The 19,364-nt window shown below is 49.8% G+C and overlaps 1 protein-coding gene and 2 long non-coding RNA genes across 3 annotated transcripts in view; 2 read left to right on the forward strand and 1 right to left on the reverse strand.

The window, feature by feature from the left end:
• LOC140418036 (uncharacterized) overlaps nucleotides 1–19,364 on the reverse strand; it is a 126,266-nt gene that overhangs the window by 50,755 nt on the left and 56,147 nt on the right. Inside the window, exon 3 of the mRNA XM_072501465.1 lies at nucleotides 7,371–8,057. Coding sequence (XP_072357566.1) covers nucleotides 7,371–8,057 — 687 coding nt within the window. The remainder of the gene's footprint in view (nucleotides 1–7,370; nucleotides 8,058–19,364) is intronic.
• Nucleotides 325–2,670, forward strand: LOC140420643 (uncharacterized). The gene is made up of 2 exons (XR_011946491.1): nucleotides 325–436; nucleotides 2,304–2,670. It is a non-coding gene; the product is annotated as an uncharacterized lncRNA (long non-coding RNA).
• LOC140420645 (uncharacterized) lies at nucleotides 13,065–17,801 on the forward strand. The gene is made up of 2 exons (XR_011946493.1): nucleotides 13,065–13,133; nucleotides 14,672–17,801. It is a non-coding gene; the product is annotated as an uncharacterized lncRNA (long non-coding RNA).

The following is a 19,364-nucleotide window of genomic DNA, read 5'->3' on the forward strand; positions in this document are numbered from 1 at the left end:
CTTGTTCTGCTTTCAAAGCCAGCAAATTAGCCCTATGCTAAACCAGCCCCAGAATCACTCTGTTCAACAGTGACGTTTTGGGGTCTCAGTGCGCAGGCTCGGCACGCGGACACGGAGCCCCACCCCCACCAGTTTTCACCCTGTACCTCCTCGAGACAAAGGTTTCCAAGAAATCGGCTGACGGCTCCAGCCAGAGCGAGAAGCAGCTCGGTGATCTCCCCCTGGCCCCGGACTGCGCATGTCCCAAGGAAGAGGGGAAGTTGCGTATGTGCATGGGAGAGGCCACCTCCTGACCTTCCTTCTGAGGTTCAGACCATTGGAAAGAGTTGTGGAACCGGAAGGACTCTCGTCCTCCAGCCAATCAGCGCGCGGGCTTTGTGTGACTGAAGATTGAGCTTCACACAGACTGAAACCTCCTCCTGTGTCTCCAACATCTGTGAGTAAAACACTTTCTTTTCTCCCCTTTCCATTTCTTTTCTCATTCTCACCTTCAATTGGTCATTTGCAGCAACTGAAGGGAAAGGAAGTGAATCCAGGGAGGGTGCAGACTCTGGAAAGCTTGGCCCACGTCTCTCTCTCTCTCTTAAAGACATTGACATTCTTTGCTCCAACAGCTTGACACGTTTATTTGTCTGGCTAGAATGGAGGGAGTGTCTGTGGGATGGAAATTACAGTTTTGGGGGAAACAAGATGGAAAATAATATTCCATAAAAAACAGAATTGTCTTTTCTGAATTTCTATCCTGTACTGAGTAATGAATTTTGGAATCTCCTTTTACAGGATGTTTCAAGAGGAGGATTTACAGACAGAAATCTCAAACCAGACATCATGTCAGCATCTGGTAGCACGGTAGCCTTGTGGATAGCACAATTGCTTCACAGCTCCAGGGTCCCAGGTTCGATTCTGGCTTGGGTCACTGTCTGTGCGGAGTCTGCACATCCTCCCGTGTGTGCGTGGGTTTCCTCCGGTTTCCTCCCACAGTCCAAAGATGTGCGGGTTAGTTGGATTGGCCTGATAAATTGCCCTTAGTGTCCAAAATTGCCCTTAGTGTTGGGTGAGGTTACTGGGTTATGGGGAAAGGGTGGCGGTGTTGACCTTGGGTAGGGTGCTCTTTCCAAGAGCCGGTGCAGACTCGATGGGCCGAATGGCCTCCTTCTGCACTGTAAATTCTATGAAATCTATGAAATCTGCCAGATTCACAGAGCCTGAATATCATTGGCCTTTGAGTCTCAAGGGAGAAATGCTTGTTTTGACTACTTCAAAAGATTTTAATCATCAGTGTGACTGAAATAGCACTGAGACACACACCAAAGTGAGAGTGTTCCAGTTAACTGACTGTGGAAATAACTTAACAGCCTGAAAAAACATCACACCATTCATAGCAGGGAGAGACCATACGTGTTCTGTGTGTGAGCCAAGCTGTCTACTGATTGCCAAACCTGGCGAGTCACGTAAACACCTGCCGAATGGAGAAACCATGGAAATGTGGGAACTGTGGGAAGGGATACAAAGCCCCATCCGAGCTGGAAATTCATCGACGCAGCCACACTGGGGAGAGGCCGTTCACCTGCCCTGAGTGTGGGAAGGGATTCGCTCGGTTATTTAACCTTCAGTTACACCAGCGAACTCACACCCGGGAGAGGCCGTTCACCTGCTTTGAGTGTGGGAAAGGATTCACCAAGTCATCCAACCTGAAGTTACATCAGAGAATTCACACTGGAGAGAGGTCATACATCTGCTCTCGGTGTGCGAAGGGATTCATTGATTCATCCACTCTAAAGAAACATCAGCGAATTCACACCAGGGAAAAGCCGTTCTCCTGCTCTGAGTGTGGGAAGGGATTCGCTCAGTCTTACCCCTTGCAGACACACCAGCGAATTCACACCGGGGAGCGGCCTTTTACTTGCTCTGCGTGTGGGAAGGGATTCACTCAGTCATCCCACCTGCAGATACACCAGCGAGTTCACAGTGGAGATAGGCCATTCACCTGTTCTGTGTGTGGGAAGGGATTTATTTGTTCATCTGAGCTGCTGAGACACCGGGGCAGTCACACTGATCAGAGACATTTTAGATGCTCTGACTGTGGTGTTAATTGTATCTGTTGGGTTTCAGTATCCACAGTATTGATTGGATGGTTACTTGAGCAAATATAAAGAGCCATTCTTCATGCCCAGTGGGCACTGCGGGGGTTGGGCTGCATCATTGACTCACAAGATAACATTTTAGTTTCAAGTTTTATAACTTTACTTTGGTAATTTGTTTTTTGTTTCACTGCCCAGTCAATGTTCTTGTTTGTTTTAAAGGAGCAGAAAGAGACGCTGACTGACATCAGGTGGTGGCAGGTGGTGTATAAATGGAACATTTCACTCTGTGAACAAATCCACACCAAATAGAGATTGAGTCCACTCTGAGACTGGATTATTAATGGAGGTTCGAGCCCACACCAAACTGAAAGGTGAAGAAGAAAACGCCACCACTTATAAAGGGGGAGATCAGGAATCAAAACCTCCATTCTGTTTACAGACCAGTCGTGAGAGGAGAAATCAGGGCTGTTTAAATTAATTCCCCTCCTTTCTGTAACAAGAAACACTTACAGACATGGAGTGGAGTGGGGTCAGGAGGTATCTACCTGTAATGTTTCACTCTGTGAATAAATCTATACCAAGTACAGATTGGCTCCAATTTCTTCCTTCACCATAAAGCTCTCAGGATTATAACATGGGAACACAGAATGCCTGCCGGATGGTGAAGGTTGGAAAATAACATTTCAGACAGAATCTTACAATCCCAGTAGTTTTTGTGAGAAATAACTGAAGCAAGTGGAAATTGTCAGGGTCTAATTACTCGCCGATGTTCTCGGAGTCTGAGCCATACGACCAGTGGAAGAATGAAGTGGAGATGTGGACAGGGGTTACATCCCCACCAAGGAGGAAACAAGGTCTGGCCTCGGCATTCTCACTTCCTAACAAAAGGAAAATCAGAAGCAAAGTATTCTGGGAGCTGGGTGCCCGTCAGTTGGATCCTGATTAAAGTTTGGATTTTCCATGAGGGTTTTGTTGATGAGGTTTACAAGAAAGATGATCTATTGGATGTCTATGATGCACAGTTGGACTTGGACAGATTGTGAATGATGGAGAAAGCATCTTTTGCAGATCCAGATTTCACAACAAAAGACAGAATTGGAACAGCATTAATAGGTGAATGAACCCCAGGAATGACTGGGGAACAATTAACAGGAGTTTCAGGTCCGACTGAAAATATCATTATGAGATGAACTGCCCAAAGTGACACATGGCAGAGTGAATTCTGAGGCTGAAGGTGATGATGATCAATCTGAAGGAATTGTCTTCATCACAAGGAGCTTTGGTCCAGTATTTTATTTGGCGAATGCAAAGTCCCCAAGCCAAGCAGTTTCTTCCGGTCCTGCTGTGTTGAGTGCGGATAGGCCTCCACTAAGTATGCGGATTGGACCATCTTGTATGATGTGTGCATAGGGGGCTGGTACTAATGCCCCATCTGTGGAGGTTGGTCAAGCAGGGGCCCTGGCCGGTTCTAAACCTGTTAAGTGTGGACACTCTTTCCTGGGAAGGATGAAAGCAGGCAGCTGTTGGGTTGGGTTTGAGACCAGGTACTTGTTTGCAAATCCAATGATTCCCATTCATTTGTCCAGGTGGAATTTGCGTTGACATCCTGTGTGGGAGGATTTTTCCAGATTGGCCTTCTTGATGGGAGACATACTTTGGGTGGGCTGAATACACAGTAACATACATAGAAAATAGAAGCAGGCGTTGGCCATTCAGCCCTTCGAGCCTGCTCAACCATTCATTACGATCATGGCTGATTATCAAGTTCAATAAGGGTAAGACGTCTGGTGGTGGCGAACGCACATCAGGTGGCTCTCCACCCAAACAAATCCAACAGAGGCAATTTATCGGGAATTCCGGTTTAAAAAACCGGAGAACTGAACACCCTACCCCCCCCCCCCCCCCCCCCCCCCCCCCCTCCCCACACACACGCGGGGGGGACAAATGGAGAATGGTGCTGAAAAGGGAGCTAAAAGCCATGAAGGAGGCGTTCAGGACGGAGTTCCACACAATGATGAAGGAGGTGATGTCGGAGGCGACAAACACAATGCAGCGAACCATCGAAGGCCTGGGAAGGAAGGTGGAGGCCCAGGGGAAAACAATCCTGGAGTTGGAGAAAGCTCCCTCGGACCAGAGCGACAGGATTGGAGCTCTGGAAACTGAGGTGAGAAGGTTGGTGACAGCCCAAGGGAGCGTAAGAGGGAAAGTGGAGGACCAGGAAAACAGGTCCAGACGGCAAAAGGTCAGAATAGTGGGTCTGCCAGAGAGGATAGAGGGTGGGTTAGATGAGGTTACGGGGATAGGTTGGAGGTGTGGGCTTAAGTGGGGTGCTCTTTCCAAGGGCCGGTGCAGACTCGATGGGCCAAATGGCCTCCTTCTGCACTATAAATTCTATGATTTTATGAATAACCTGAGCCTTCCCTCCATATCCATTGATCCCTTTACCCCAAGAGCTGTCTAATTCCTTTTGAAATTACACAACGTTTTGGCCTCAACTATTTTCTGTGATAGTGAATTGCAAAGATTCCCCACTCTCTGGGTGAGGAAATTTCCCCTCACCTCAGCCCTAAAAGGTTTACTCCTTATCCTCCAATTATGACCCCCAGTTCTGGACTCCCTCACCATCGAGAACATTCTTTCTGAATCTATCCTGTCTAATTCTGTTAGAATTTTGTAGGTCAGGCTGGTTTCTATTGATGTGGTCCGATCAGTATGGTCGGAGAGGCTGTTACGATCCGATCAGTATGGTCGGAGAGGCTGTTATGATCCGGTCAGTATGGTCGGAGAGGCTGTTACGATCCGATCAGTATGGTCGGAGAGGCTGTTACGATCCGATCAGTATGGTCGGAGAGGCTGTTACGATCCAATCAGTATGGTCGGAGAGGCTGTTATGATCCGATCAGTATGGTCGGAGAGGCTGTTACAATCCAGTCAGTATGGTCGGAGAGGCTGTTCCCAGCTTTTCTCGGTGGCACCACGTGTTTCCAGGATTTTACACAGATTTTTCCATTTTGCAGAGCTATGAGCCGGGGCCTCCTCGACCAATTTCTTTAATTCCACCGCCAAGCTTTGGTGATGTTTCTCCAATCCGGCCACCACAATGCGGTCGCCGTTGCCGATGGCTGACGATATAGTCGGCAGGGGAGAGGGAGAGCCCGCCCTTGCCACCTTGTTACTTGCCTAGCCCTGCAACACCTCAGAATCTGAAGAGTAATCGCACCTTTCTTGTTTTTTCCCCTCCCTGGGCATTTTCAGTGGGTTTGTATCTTCACCAATCAGGTTGTTGGGTTTGGAAGTTCCCGTAAGTGTCTGTTGTACCTGAAAATCTATATTTAGAACTTGAGTGTCCCCCTCTCCTAAATACGTCACTGAAGTCCCCCAGACTCACATTTCTGTCCTCGACCTGCTGCAATGTTCCGGAGAAGCCCAACACAAGCTGGACCAACAGCCCCTCATCTTCCGATGAGGCACTTAACAGCCTTCAGGACTCAATATTGAGTTCAACAACTTCACACCCTGAACTCTCTCCTCCATTTTGATTTGTTTTTTTGCCGAGTGCCAGTCTGCATCTTGTTTTCATGTTTTTTGCTTCCAGGCAGAGTTGTCCTTTATTCTGCCATTAACACTTACTCTGGACCAATGCTTTGTTTCTTTACTACAACCATTACCTCTCCCTTTGCCTTTTGTTGCAGGATATTTTTGACATTTAATCTCACCCACACTCTGATGGATCTGTGTGTCTATTCGGAATCCTGGATATCCGTTATCCCTTCTCAGTTCCCAAATAACAGAGGTCAAGTCTGTGCTTTTTGGCAAAGTCCACTTGGACTTTATTTGTCAGCTTGTGCCACTGGTAAACATGTTTTCAATACAAAATTTAGAAAGTTTTCAACTAGCCCTGTAGCAAGCTAGTCAGATTGATTGTCTTTAGCAAATACAGTAGTGAGTTTTCATTCAATTACAGATCATAGTAATTCTTCAAATCATAATACACAGGATGAAATAACTAAGTAATTTAAGCAAAATAAAGACGGTGAGTGGTAAAAGCAAGCAGCAAAGGAAATAGGTTTCAGAAATATAGATGGGGTGATCCCAGGATGCGTTTTTCCATCCCGGCAAGTGATTTTTAAGGATATTGTTATCTTAATGTCTCGCCTTCTTTTTACTTCTGATTGGCTTTAACTAATTTATAATTACTCAATTCGGCCAAAATGCCTGTCCCTCAATTTAAGAGATATTGTATTTAAATGTACTGGTGCAAATTTTCCATTCCATCGCTTGCCAAGTTTCCAAATTATCCACACCTGCATCTAACATTAATTGAAAAACACAGTTTTCATTAAGACATTATCACCCTAGACTGGCTGTTACCACAGAAACTGGACTACTCGTTCTTAGGATAGCAGCACCAGTTCTTACGATACAATGGGGCCTTTTAGCTAGTTGACATCACTGACCTTGCAGATGTGAAACCTAAGAAATTAAAGTGTATGATCTGGATTAACCCTTAGTGGATTCCCAGCTATTGTTGCACTCAAGTAATGCTGAAATGATATGAAATGAAAATCGCTTATTGTCACTGGTAGGCTTCAAATGAAGGTACTGTGAAAAGCCCCTAGTCGCCACATTCCGGCGCCTGTTCGGGGAGGCTGTTATGGGAATTGAACCGTGCTGCTGGCCTGCCTTGGTCTGCTTGCAAAGCCAGCGATTTAGCCCTGTGCTAAACCAGCCCCTAATATGCTTAATATGATTATAGTTAATTATTCCTAATGAGTTCTCATTTAACCTTTTTACCTCTATCATCTTCCCTTACTCTCATGGTTATAGCTGACTAGAAAAGTCACTGACTTTCCCTTTTGTTCTACCTGACCCTCCCCCTTTCTCACCAGCATCAAATCCATCACATTTCTCCCTCTCTTTAGTTCTGAGGTAGAGTTACATTGGACGTGAAACGTTAACTCTGTTTCTCTCTCACAGATGCTGCCAGACCTGCTGCGTTTTTCCAGTTCTTTCTGTATTTATTTTAGACCTGTCTGTAGGGGGGACAAAGACTATTTCCAATCCAGTAATAAATTAAATGTCTTTCTTCAGCTTTTGTGGATCATTTCAGTGGATATGTTCTCTCCCAGGCTCAAAGAGTATCAGCCCAGTGGAAGCAAACCCAGTGAAATGGGCCAGTCCAGCAGAAAGAAACCCTCCAACTTCACTCACTGTCAGAATGAACATGGTTCAGTCCTGGATGTGATAAACAGCAGCAATAACAGCAGAATCCAAACCCTGTCATCACTTGTGAATTCCCTGGTGTTTCAACAGATAGGATGACCGAGTGAATCCCTTCCCACACACAGAGCAGGTGAATGGCCTCTCCCCAGTGTGAACTCGTTGGTGTCTCAGCAGCTGTGATGAAACACAGAATCCCTTCCCACACTCTGAGCAGGTGAACGGCTTCTCCCCGAAGTGAACTCGCTGGTGTGCCCGCAGGTTGGACGAATTTCCAAATTCCTTCCCACACTGAGAGCAGGTGAACGGCTTCTCCCCAGTGTGAATTCGTTGGTGTTTCCGCAGGCTGGATAACTGAGTGAATCCCTTCCCACACTGAGGGCATGTGGATGGCTTCTCCCCAGTGTGAATTTGCTGATGTGACTTCAGGTTGGATAACTGAACAAATCCCTTTCCACACATAAGAGCAGGTGAACGGCCTCTCCCCAGTGTGAATGCGTCGATGAGCTTCGAGCCTTGATGGGAAACTATATCCCTTCCCACAATCCCCACATTTCCACGGTTTCTCCATATTTTGGGTCTCCTCGTGTCTCTCGGGTTGGACTGTTGAAGCCTCGTCCACACACAGAACACGTGTAGGGTCTCCCCGCTGTGAGTGGTGTGATGTTTTTTCAGACTGTTTAACTGGTTAAAGTTCTTTCCACAGTCCGTTCTCTGGAACACTCTCACTCGGGTGTGTGTGTCTCGGTGCTTTTCCAGTCACACTGATGTTTAAAATCTTTGAAGCTGACAGATCGGGCAAACATTTCTCCTTCTAGATTCAAAGGCCGATGATATTCAGGTCCCAAGGAATCGAGTGACAGTGACAGATCCCAGATGTGACATTTGCGACTTCTGTCTATAATTCCTCCACTTCTAATCTCCTGAAAAGGAATCGTCACTGTCAGTACAGGATAGAAATTCATAAACAGACAATTCTAGTTTCTCTGGAACATTCTTTCCCCTCTCATTCTCCAAAAGCTGTAATTCTCCATCCCACACACTCTCCCTCCATTCTCACTCTGCTGTATCTAATATTCACCCTCCCAATTCTCCTGAAGGTGCTGATTCAGGCAGATTGACAGATCCCTGCTCACTGCTTCCTGTCCTGGACACAGAGATCATAACAAACAGGAGCTGCAGTCGGCCATTCGGCCCATCGAGCCTGCTCAACCATTCAATGAGCTCATTGACCGATCTACCTCAGCACCATTTTCCACACTATCCCCCATATCCCTCGATATCTTCAATACCGAGAAACCTATCAATCTCTGTCCTGAAAATACTTGATGACTGAGGCTCCACAGCCCTCTGGGTAGAGAATTGGGGCAGCACGGTAGCACAGTGGTTAGTACTGCTGCCTCACAATGCCAGGGTCCCGGGTTCAATTCCAGCCTTGGGTCAATGTCTGTGTGGAGTTTGTACGTTCTCCCCGTGTCTGCGTGGGTTTCCTCCGGGTGCTCTGGGTTCTCCTAGATGTACGGGGTGAGTGAATTGGCTGTGCTAAATTGCCCCTTCGTGTCCAGATTAGATTATGGGGTTGCAGGGATAGGGTGGAATATGGATCCGTGCAGGCTCGATGGGCCGAATGGCCTCCTACTGCACTGTAGGGATTCTAAGAATTCCGAAGCAGCACCACATCCTCGAGTGAAGAAATCCCTCCTCATCTCAGCTTTCTCTCCATTTTCCTGCCGGTTCCCCACAATCCTCTATCATCTCGTCAATCGGAAATCGGTCGTGAAGCGGGCGCGGGAATAGCTGCTTTTCCGCAGGTTCTGGTGCCACTCGCCGAGAATCCGTCATTTATCCCGATTGCCCAGCACTCATCTACCTCATCTTGATTTAATATTTGTTGCCATGTCGGGCAGCACGGTAGCATTGTGGATAGCACAATTGCTTCACAGCTCCAGGGTCCCAGGTTTGATTCCGGGTTGGGTCACTGTCTGTGCGGAGTCTGCACATCATCCCTGTGTGTGCGTGTGTTTCCTCCGGGTGCTCCGGTTTCCTCCCACAGTCCAAAGATGTGCAGGTTAGGTGGTTTGGCCATGATAAATTGCCCTTAGTGTCCAAAATTGCCCTTAGTGTTGGGTGGGGTTACTGGGTTATGGGGATAGGGTGGAGGTGTTGACCTTGGGTAGGGTGCTCTTTCCAAGAGCCGGTGCAGACCCGATGGGCCGAATGGCCTCCTTCTGCACTGTAAATTCTATGATGTCCCTCGAGCGCTTCGGATTAGGTTTGGTAAGATTATGCTGAAAAACATCAAGAAATCCGTTGATAAAAGAGCACAGGCGGATTCAGTGGGGCTGGAGCCGCCTTTTCAACATGGCGGCCTGACCCTCAGGAGGTCTCTCGACCTCGCGCTCTCCGGGACTCTCTCGGAGGCGGTGAAGATTATGACTGACGACATTCTCCGTGTTATTGACCAGAGGCTGAGTGAGCTGACTCAATATCTGTGAGCTCGTGAGGCCGAGCTGTAAAACACCATGAAGAGGCTCGATGATCCTGAGGAGAGAATCCTGAATATTGAGCAAGATGCCTCCTCAGCGGAGGCAAGAATTCAATCCTTGGAAAACCGGCCGAGTGACGTGGGGGACTCCTGGAGAACAGAGGGTCAGAGAAAGGACATCCGAGTCGTTGGCCTGCCAGAAGGTGTGGAGGGTGAGGCTCCCATTGGGTTCTTCGAGGACCGGCTGTCACGTTTTCTCAAGCTGGATGTGAAGCCTGGGCGTTTCAAATTAGAAAGGGCACATCATGGACTTCCAGTAGCAGCCATGGAGTGAGTGGGCGCACACAGGGCAGCTCAGCCACGGAGTGAGTGGGCGCACACAGGGCGGCTCAGCCACGGAGCGAGTGGGCGCACACAGGGCGGCTCAGCCATGGAGTGAGTGGGCGCACACAGGGCGGCTCAGCCACGGAGTGAGTGGGCGCACACAGGGCGGCTCAGCCACGGAGTGAGTGGGCGCACACAGGGCGGCTCAGCCACGGAGTGAGTGGGCGCACACAGGGCGGCTCAGCCAGGGAGTGATTGGGCGCACACAGGGCGGCTCAGCCACAGAGTGAGTGGGCGCACACAGGGCGGCTCAGCCACGGAGTGAGTGGGCGCACACAGGGCGGCTCAGCCACGGAGCGAGTGGGCGCACACAGGGCGGCTCAGCCACGGAGCGAGTGGGCGCACACAGGGCGGCTCAGCCACGGAGTGAGTGGGCGCACACAGGGCGGCTCAGCCACGGAGTGAGTGGGCGCACACAGGGCGGCTCAGCCACGGAGTGAGTGGGCGCACACAGGGCGGCTCAGCCACGGAGCGAGTGGGCGCACACAGGGCGGCTCAGCCACGGAGCGAGTGGGCGCACACAGGGCGGCTCAGCCACGGAGTGAGTGGGCGCACACAGGGCGGCTCAGCCACGGAGTGAGTGGGCGCACACAGGGCGGCTCAGCCACGGAGTGAGTGGGCGCACACAGGGCGGCTCAGCCACGGAGTGAGTGGGCGCACACAGGGCGGCTCAGCCACGGAGTGAGTGGGCGCACACAGGGCGGCTCAGCCACGGAGCGAGTGGGCGCACACAGGGCGGCTCAGCCACGGAGCGAGTGGGCGCACACAGGGCGGCTCAGCCACGGAGCTAGTGGGCGCACACAGGGCGGCTCAGCCACGGAGTGAGTGGGCGCACACAGGGCGGCTCAGCCACGGAGCGAGTGGGCGCACACAGGGCGGCTCAGCCACGGAGCGAGTGGGCGCACACAGGGCGGCTCAGCCACGGAGTGAGTGGGCGCACACAGGGCGGCTCAGCCACGGAGTGAGTGGGCGCACACAGGGCGGCTCAGCCACGGAGCGAGTGGGCGCACACAGGGCGGCTCAGCCACGGAGTGAGTGGGCGCACACAGGGCGGCTCAGCCACGGAGTGAGTGGGCGCACACAGGGCGGCTCAGCCACGGAGTGAGTGGGCGCACACAGGGCGGCTCAGCCAGGGAGTGAGTGGGCGCACACAGGGCGGCTCAGCCAGGGAGTGAGTGGGCGCACACAGGGCGGCTCAGCCACGGAGTTCTGTCTGCGAAAGTTGGGTTTTGTCAATGTTTGCCGATGGGGGGGGGTTGAAAAGTTGTAAGAGGAGCAATTGCTCCCCCCCCCTACTTTTGTTGTGTTTTGGGTATTTTTTCTGGACGTGTTGGTATTTTCAGTCTTTACTGTAGTCCGGTGCTTGTTGCACATGGTCACGTTTCTACGAAAGGTCAATGCAGGTTGTATAGAGGCTGAGCTTGGGGCCTTCGGGTGGCAGTCGCCACATTAGCAGCTAATGCCAGTGAACGGAAGTGTAGTAAGGTGGAGGGGGGGGGTAGACGGCGACGTGGGTGGTATGGAGGATGGGTTTGGTCATGGGCAGGGTGGGGGTCCATCTTGGGTGGGCCCGTTTCAGAGTGGGGATGGTGGGGTGGAGCCTAATGGTGATGTTGGCGGACACTAGAGTGGGGTGCAGGCGTAAGCCTCTGGTGAGAACCGTGACATGGAATGTCCGTGGAGACTGAGGAGGGGACGGATGGGTCAAGTGTTTCACTTGATTGGAAGTCAAGGGGGTGGCCATTTTGTTGAGCAAGAGAACAGGGTTTACGGGGGCCAGAGAGGTGTTGGACCTGGGAGGAGGTTTGTGATAGTGAGTGGGGCGTGAGGGGACGGCAGTGGTGTTGGTAAATGTATATGCGCCCAATTGGGATGATATTGGTTTTGTAAAGAGGTTACTGGGAGCGATTCCAGACCTGGACTCTCACCAGCTGATCATGGGAGTCGATTTTAATTGTGTAATGGAGGCGAGATTGTGGAGGTCAAGCCCTAAGTCGATGGAAAGGTCGAGAATAATGAAAGAGTTGGGGGGGGGGGTTCATGGAAAGGATCGGGATGGTGCATCCATAAATTTGTGAACCCGGGAGAGAATACTCTTTCTTCTTGCATGTGTATAGGGTGTATTCCAGGATTGATTTTTTTGTCGTGAGCCGGGTGGTGCCGGAATCTACAGTGCAGAAGTAGGCCATTCGGCCCATTGAATCTGCACCGGCCCTTGGAAAGAGCACCATACCCAAGCCCACACTTCCAACGTTCACAACTTCCCCGTAACCCCACCTAACCTTTATTGGACACTGAGGACAATTTAGCATGGCCAATCCACCTAACCTGCACATCTTTGGACTGTGGGGGGAAACCGGAGCACCCGGAGGAAACCCACGCAGACACGGGGAGAATGTCCAGACTCCGCACAGACAGTGACCCAAGCCGGGAATCAAACCTGGGATCCTGGTGCTGTGAAGCAACAGTGCTAACCACTGTTCTACAGTGCCGCCCATGTCACATATCCCCAGCCTCCTCTGCTCCCAGGAAACTCCTAACGAGGCTCTCTTCAACGCTGAAACGCCCAGGCAACATGCTTATGAATGTCCTCTGCATCCTCACCTGTACCATATAATCTACCATATAACTACACGAGACTGTCTCTGTGCTATATTAATTCACTGTCTCCTTAAATGTCAGCCATCTCCTGGAGAAACCTGCCCTTCAATTGCGAACATCAGGAAATGGACCATCCTTTTAGCCAGACAAGTTAATGTATCAAGCTGAGGGAGCAAAGGATGTCAATGTCTTTAAGAGAGAGAGAGAGACCTGGGCCAAGCTTTCCAGAGTCTGCACCCACCCTGGATTCACTTCCTTCCCCTTCAGTTGCTGCAAGTGACCATCCAATCAGCGCGGGCTTTGTGTGAATGAAGGTTGAGCTTCACACAGACGGAAACGTCCTCCTATCCCCAACACCTGTGAGTAAAACACTTTCTTTTCTCCCCCTTTCCATTTCTTTTCTCATTCTCACCTTCAATTGGTCACTTGCAGCAACTGAAGGGAAGGAAGTGAATCCAGGGAGGGTGCAGACTCTACAAAGGTTGGTCCAGGTCTCTCTCTTAAAGACATTGAGAAGTCTCACAACACCAGGTGAAAGTCCAACAGGTTTGCTTCGAATCACTAACTTTCGGAGCACTGCTCCTTCCATTCACCTGAGGAATGAGCTGTGCTCCAAAAGTTAGTGATTCAAAACAAACCTGTTGGACTTTAACCTGGTGTTGCAAGGCATCTTACTGTGCTCATCCCAGTCCAACGCCGGCATCTCCACATCATGGCTTAAAGACATTGACACAATTTGCTCCCTCAGCTTGACACATTTATTTGTCTGGCTAAAAGGATGGTCTCTTTCCTAATGTTCACAATTAAAGGGCTGGTTTCCCCAGGAGATGGCTGACATTTAAGGGGACAGTAAATTAATATTAGGCAGTGGGTGGCATGGTTAATCTCTGCTGCTTCACGGCACCGAGGACCCGACTTCGATCCAGGCCCCGGGTCACTGTCCGTGTTGAGTTTGCACATTATCCCTGTGTCTGCGTGGATCTCACCCCCACAACCCAAAGATGTGCAGGGTAGGTGGATTGGCCACACCAAATTGCCTTTTAATTGGGAAAAAAAGAATTGGGTATTCTAAATTTACTTTTAAAAAGAAAAAAATTAAAATCAGGCAGAGATATGTCTAATGTTTTTATATGGTACATATTTAATATAATATTTATGGTTCTGTAATTCAGTACATTTATTATTGTTTCTAGATGTGTAATAATGTATGTTGTTACGTTATATATTTCCAGTGTTCTCTTCCCTCAGAGGGTTATTAGTCTCTGGATTTCTCTTCCACAGGGACCAGTGGGGTCTGAGGGTCATTGAATATATTCAAGGATGAGTTAGCTAGATTTCTAATTGACAAGGGAGTCGAGGGTGATGGGCAACAAGTCGGAAAATGGAGAGAAAGCTGAGATGAGGAGGAATTTCTTCACTCGAGGATGTGGCGAAGATCTGGAATTCTTTACCCCAGAGGACTGTGGAACCTCAGTCATCAAGTATTTTCAGACTGAGATTGACAGGTTTCTCGATATTGAACACATCAATGGGGGATAGTGTGAGAAAATGGTGCTGAGGTAGATCGGCCAATTAGCTCATTTAATGGTTGAGCAGGTTCTATGGACTGAATGGCTGAATGCAGCTTCTATTTGTTGTGATCTGTGTTCTGACAGGAAGTGATGATCATGGATCTGTCAATCAGCCTGAATCAGCACCTTCAGGAGATTTGGGAGGGTGAATATTAGATACAGCAGAGTGAGAATGGAGGGAGAGTGTGTGGAATGGAGGGAGAGTGTGTGGGATGGAGATTTACAGCATTTGGGGAATGAAAGAACGTTCCAGAGAAACTAGAATTGTCTGTTCTGAATTTCTATCCTGTACTGACAGCGATATTTTTTGTAAATTGTTTTTACAGGATATTAGGAGAGGAGGAGTCACAGACAAAAATTGCAAGCGTCAAGTCTCGATCTGACAGTCACTTGATTCCTTTGGACCTGAATACCATCGGTCTTTGAATCTAGAAGGAGAAATGTTTGCCCGTTCTGGGATACGGAGCCCCATCTGCACTAGAGGCTCATCGGCACATTCACACTGGGGAGAGGCCATTCTCGTGCTCTCAGTGCGGGAAGACATTCACTCAGTTATCCCACCTGCGGACACACCAGCGATTTCACACTGGGGAGAGGCCATTCACGTGCTCCCAGTGTGGGAAGGGATTCAGTGATTCCTCCACCATGCACAGACATCAGGCAGTTCACACTGGGGAGAAGACGTTCACCTGCTCTCAGTGTGGGAAGGGATTCACTCAGCTATTCCCGCTGAAGACACACCAGCGAGTTCACACTGGGGAGAGGCCATTCACCTGCTCTCAGTGTGGGAAGGGATTCAGTGTTTTATCCAGCCTTCAGAGACATCAGCGGTTTCACACTGGGGAGAGGCCATTCACGTGCTCCCAGTGTGGGAAGGGATTCATTCAATTATCCAACCTGCAGACACACCAGCAAGTTCACACTGGGGAGAGGCCGTTCACCTGTTCTCAATGTGGGAAGGGATTTTGTGTTTCATCACATCTGCTGAGACACCAACAAGCTCACAATTGATTGCTGGGGTTGGATTCTGCTGTTCTTGTTTCTGCTTCAATTACCTCGAGGACTGCATTTTGTTCATTCTGACAGTTGGTCAGTGTGGATTGTTGGAGGGTTTCTTTCTTCTGGACACTCCAGTTTCACAACTTTGCCTCCAGTGGGTTGATGATATTCAAGACTTGTTGTGAATACCTGGCTTTAAATTGCACAATAAAAGAATCACAGAGTGAAAGGGCTTTTGGAAGTTAAAAGATATATAGTTCCCATTTCTGTTTGGAATCTCCTAAATTATGCCATGTTGCCATGAAGATGGGCTGTGATGGTTTTGTGGCTCTTTTGTTTAATGTATCTGGGTGCTTCTCACAGAAGAAAACTAGCAGGGTATGAGGGGCAAGTTGTCTGAGGTGGACGGGGAAACTGATGAGAGATAGAGAATAGATAATAGTTAAGGAATTATTACATATTACAAGGGCCAGTTAGCTCAGTTGGATGGATGGCTGGTTTGTGATGCGGAGCAACTCCAACAACATGGATTCAACTCCCATATCGGCGGAGGTTATCCATGAACCTTGCCCCTCATCTGAGGTGTGGTGACCCTCAGGGTAAATCACCACCAGTCAGCTCTCTCTCTCTCAAAGGGGAGAGCAGCCTATAGCCTTCTGGGCCATTGGTGACATTTATTTTTTTAAATAAATTTAGAGCACCCAATTTGTTTTTTCAAATTAAGGGGCAATTTGGCGTGGCCAATTGACCTCTGCATATCTTTTTGGGTTGTGGGAGTGAGACCCAGGCAGACACTGGGAGAATGTTCAAAGGTGACTTTCATTTCACATGAATGCAACAAATATAGATTCTGTTTTTTTAATAATATTTTATTGAGGTCTTTGAAAATTTTTATAACAGTAACATAAACAATGACATCTACATGGTAAAATAAACATTCCCCCCCCCCAGCCCAATCTTCACACGCCCCAACCATACAACAACAATCCCCCCCCTTGGAATACTGCATCTGCTGACATTTTAATTTTCCCCGAGCAAGTCGACGAACGGCTGCCACCTCGGGGTGAACCCTAACATTGACCCTCTTAAGGCAAACTTTATTTTCTCGAGACTGAGGAACCCAGCCATGTCACTAACCCAGGTCTCTACACTCAGGGGCTTCGAGTCCCTCCACATTAACAAGATCCGTCTCCGGGCTACCAGGGAGGCAAAGGCCAAGACGTCGTCCTCTTTCGCCCCTGAACTCCCGGAACTTCCGACACTCCAAAGATCGCTACCTGTGGACTCGGCACCATCCGTGTTTTTAGTACCGTGGACATTGCCTTAGCAAAATCCTGCCAAAACCCTCTAAGCTTCGGGCATGCCCAAAACATGTGGACATGATTTGCTGAGCTTCCCGCGCACCTCGCACACCTATCCTCTACCCCAAAGAACTACTCATCCTAGCCGCTGTCATGTGTGCCGGGTGGACTACCTTAAATTGTATCAGGCTAAGCCTGGCGCATGGTGAGGAGGTATTAACCCTGCTTAGGGCATCTGCCCATAGACCCGCCTCTATCTCTCCTCCTAGCTCGCCCTCACACTTGCCCTTAAGCTCCTCCACCTGAGTTTCCTCCGCCTTCGAAAGCTCTTGGTAAATATCCTATAACTTTCCCTCTCCCACCCAGGTACTGGAGACTACTCTAACCTGTATCCCCTGTGGCGGCAGCAGCGGAAAGACCGGCACCTGTTTTCTCAGGAAGTCTCGCACCTGCAGATACCTAAAACCATTCCCTGCTGGCAATTTAAATTTATCCCCCAAAGCTTTCAAGCTGGGGAAGCTCCCATCTATAAATAGATCCCCCATCCTTCTAGTTCCTGCTCTCTGCCAACTCCGGAACCCACCATCCAGCCTACCCGGTACAAACCTGTGGTTATTATAAATTGGGGTCCAAATCGATGCTTCCTCCCCTTTCTTATATCTCCACCATTGCCCCCAGATCCTCAGAGCCACCACTACCACCGGACCTGTGGAGTATCGGGCCAGCGAGAACGACAGAGGTGCCGTTGTCAGTGCTCCCAAACTGTTGTCTTTGCATGACGCCGCCTCCATCCACTCCCATGCCGACCACTCCCCACTTCCTAATCATGGCTATATTAGTCACCCAGTAGTAATTGCAGAAGTTCAGCAGCACAAACCCACCCTCCCCCCGACTGCGCTCCAGCAACACTTTCTTCACTCACGGGTTTTACTCGCCCACACAAAGCCCAAAATAATCTTATTCACCCGCTTGAAAAAGGCCTTAGGGATGTAGATGGGGAGGTTGTGGGAATTCCACAAGAATTACTGTCAAAGAAGGAGCCAGAGAGGGTTACGCTTCTACAGACTGATCACCCACATGAAGTTGTAAAAGTCAATGTCTTAAAGTTGTTCAGTAAACTTTTCTTATTTAATAAACTTTAAAAATTTACTATCCAGAGGATTCTCAATTTGTCTTAATTGGTTAAAGTCTTGTCTGAACCAAAGTGAATTTATTAAATGGTTAATTGGGGTGGCTGAAATCAATTAAGTTCCAGAATACAAGATCAGATAACCTGGGCGGGATTCTCCCCTACCCGGCGGGGCGGGGGGTTCCGGCGTAATGGAGTGGCGGGAACCACTCCGGTGTCGGGCCGCCCCAAAGGTGTGGAATTCACCGCACCTTTGGGGCCAAATCCTCACCTTGAGGGGCTAGGCCCGCGCCGGAGTGGTTTCCGCTCCGCTGGCTGGCGGGAAAGGCCTTTGGCGCCACGCCAGCCGGCGCAAAAAGTCTTCACCGGGCAACGCATGCGCGGGAGCGTCAGCGGCCGCTCACGGCATCCCCACGCATGCGCAGGGGAGGGGGCCTCTTCCGCCTCCGCCATAGTAAATACCATGGCGAAGGTGGAAGAAAAAGGGTGCCCCCACGGCACAGGCCCGCCCGCGGATCGGTGGGCCCCGATCGCGGGCCAGGCCACCGTGGGAGCATCCCCCGGGGCCAGATCGCCCCGCGCCCCCCCCTCCAGGATCTCGGAGCCTGCCTGCGCCGCCTTGTCCCGCCGTTCAAAAGGAGGTTTAATCCACGCTGGCAGGCGAGGGTTGACAGCGGCGGGACTTGGGCCCATCGCGGGCCGGAGAATCGCCGGGGGTGGGCCTGCCGACCAGCGCGATTCCCGCTGACCGGCGCGGCGCGATTCCCGCCCCCGCCAAATCTCTGGTGGCGGAGAATTCGGGACATGGCGGGGGCGGGATTCACGCCAGCCCCTGGCGATTCTCCGACCCGGTGGGGGGTCGGAGAATCGCGCCCCAGAAATCTTCAATTTAAAAACTTGCATTTCTATAGCACCTTTCACAACCACAAGGTGTCCCAAAGTGTTTTACAGCCAATGAAGTACTTTTGAAGTGTAGTCACTGTTGTAATGTAGGAAAAGCAGCAGCCAATTTACACACAGCAAGATCCCACACACAGCAATGTGATAATGAGCAGATGATCTGTTTTTAGTGATGTTGGCTGGGATAAAGATTGACCAGGACACTGGGGTAACTCCCCTGCTCTTCTTCAAAATAGTGGCTGTGGGAACTTTTACATTCACCTGAGAGGGGCAGACAGGGCCTCAGTTTAACATCTTATTTGAAAGAAAGCTGTTCTGACAGTGCAGCACTCCCTCAGTGCTGGGACGAGAAATGTTGGATGTAACAATACAAAGTTAGAAAGGGAAAGTTACCCTTTAAAACCCCCACCCTTTCTCTCCAGTGCCTAAATCTAATAATAAAACCCCCAGTATAAATAACATGGATTTGACTGACAAATGTTGAGGTGTTGGTTTCGAGTCACAAGGTTTGACTTCCCATTTGAGCCTCGGGCACCTTTCTGTCTCTATTGCTCATGTCAATGACAGGCAGCGACGGAGCTGAGGGCTAAATATGGCTGAGAATAACGGGGCCTGTGTCCCCAGTTGGCAAACCGCCATGGGCGTCGCACTAATAGAGAGACAGGAAGGTGCTGGAGGACTGACTGAGAA

This window comes from Scyliorhinus torazame, chromosome 5, assembly GCF_047496885.1.
Source record: "Scyliorhinus torazame isolate Kashiwa2021f chromosome 5, sScyTor2.1, whole genome shotgun sequence".
Lineage (NCBI taxonomy): Eukaryota > Metazoa > Chordata > Chondrichthyes > Carcharhiniformes > Scyliorhinidae > Scyliorhinus > Scyliorhinus torazame.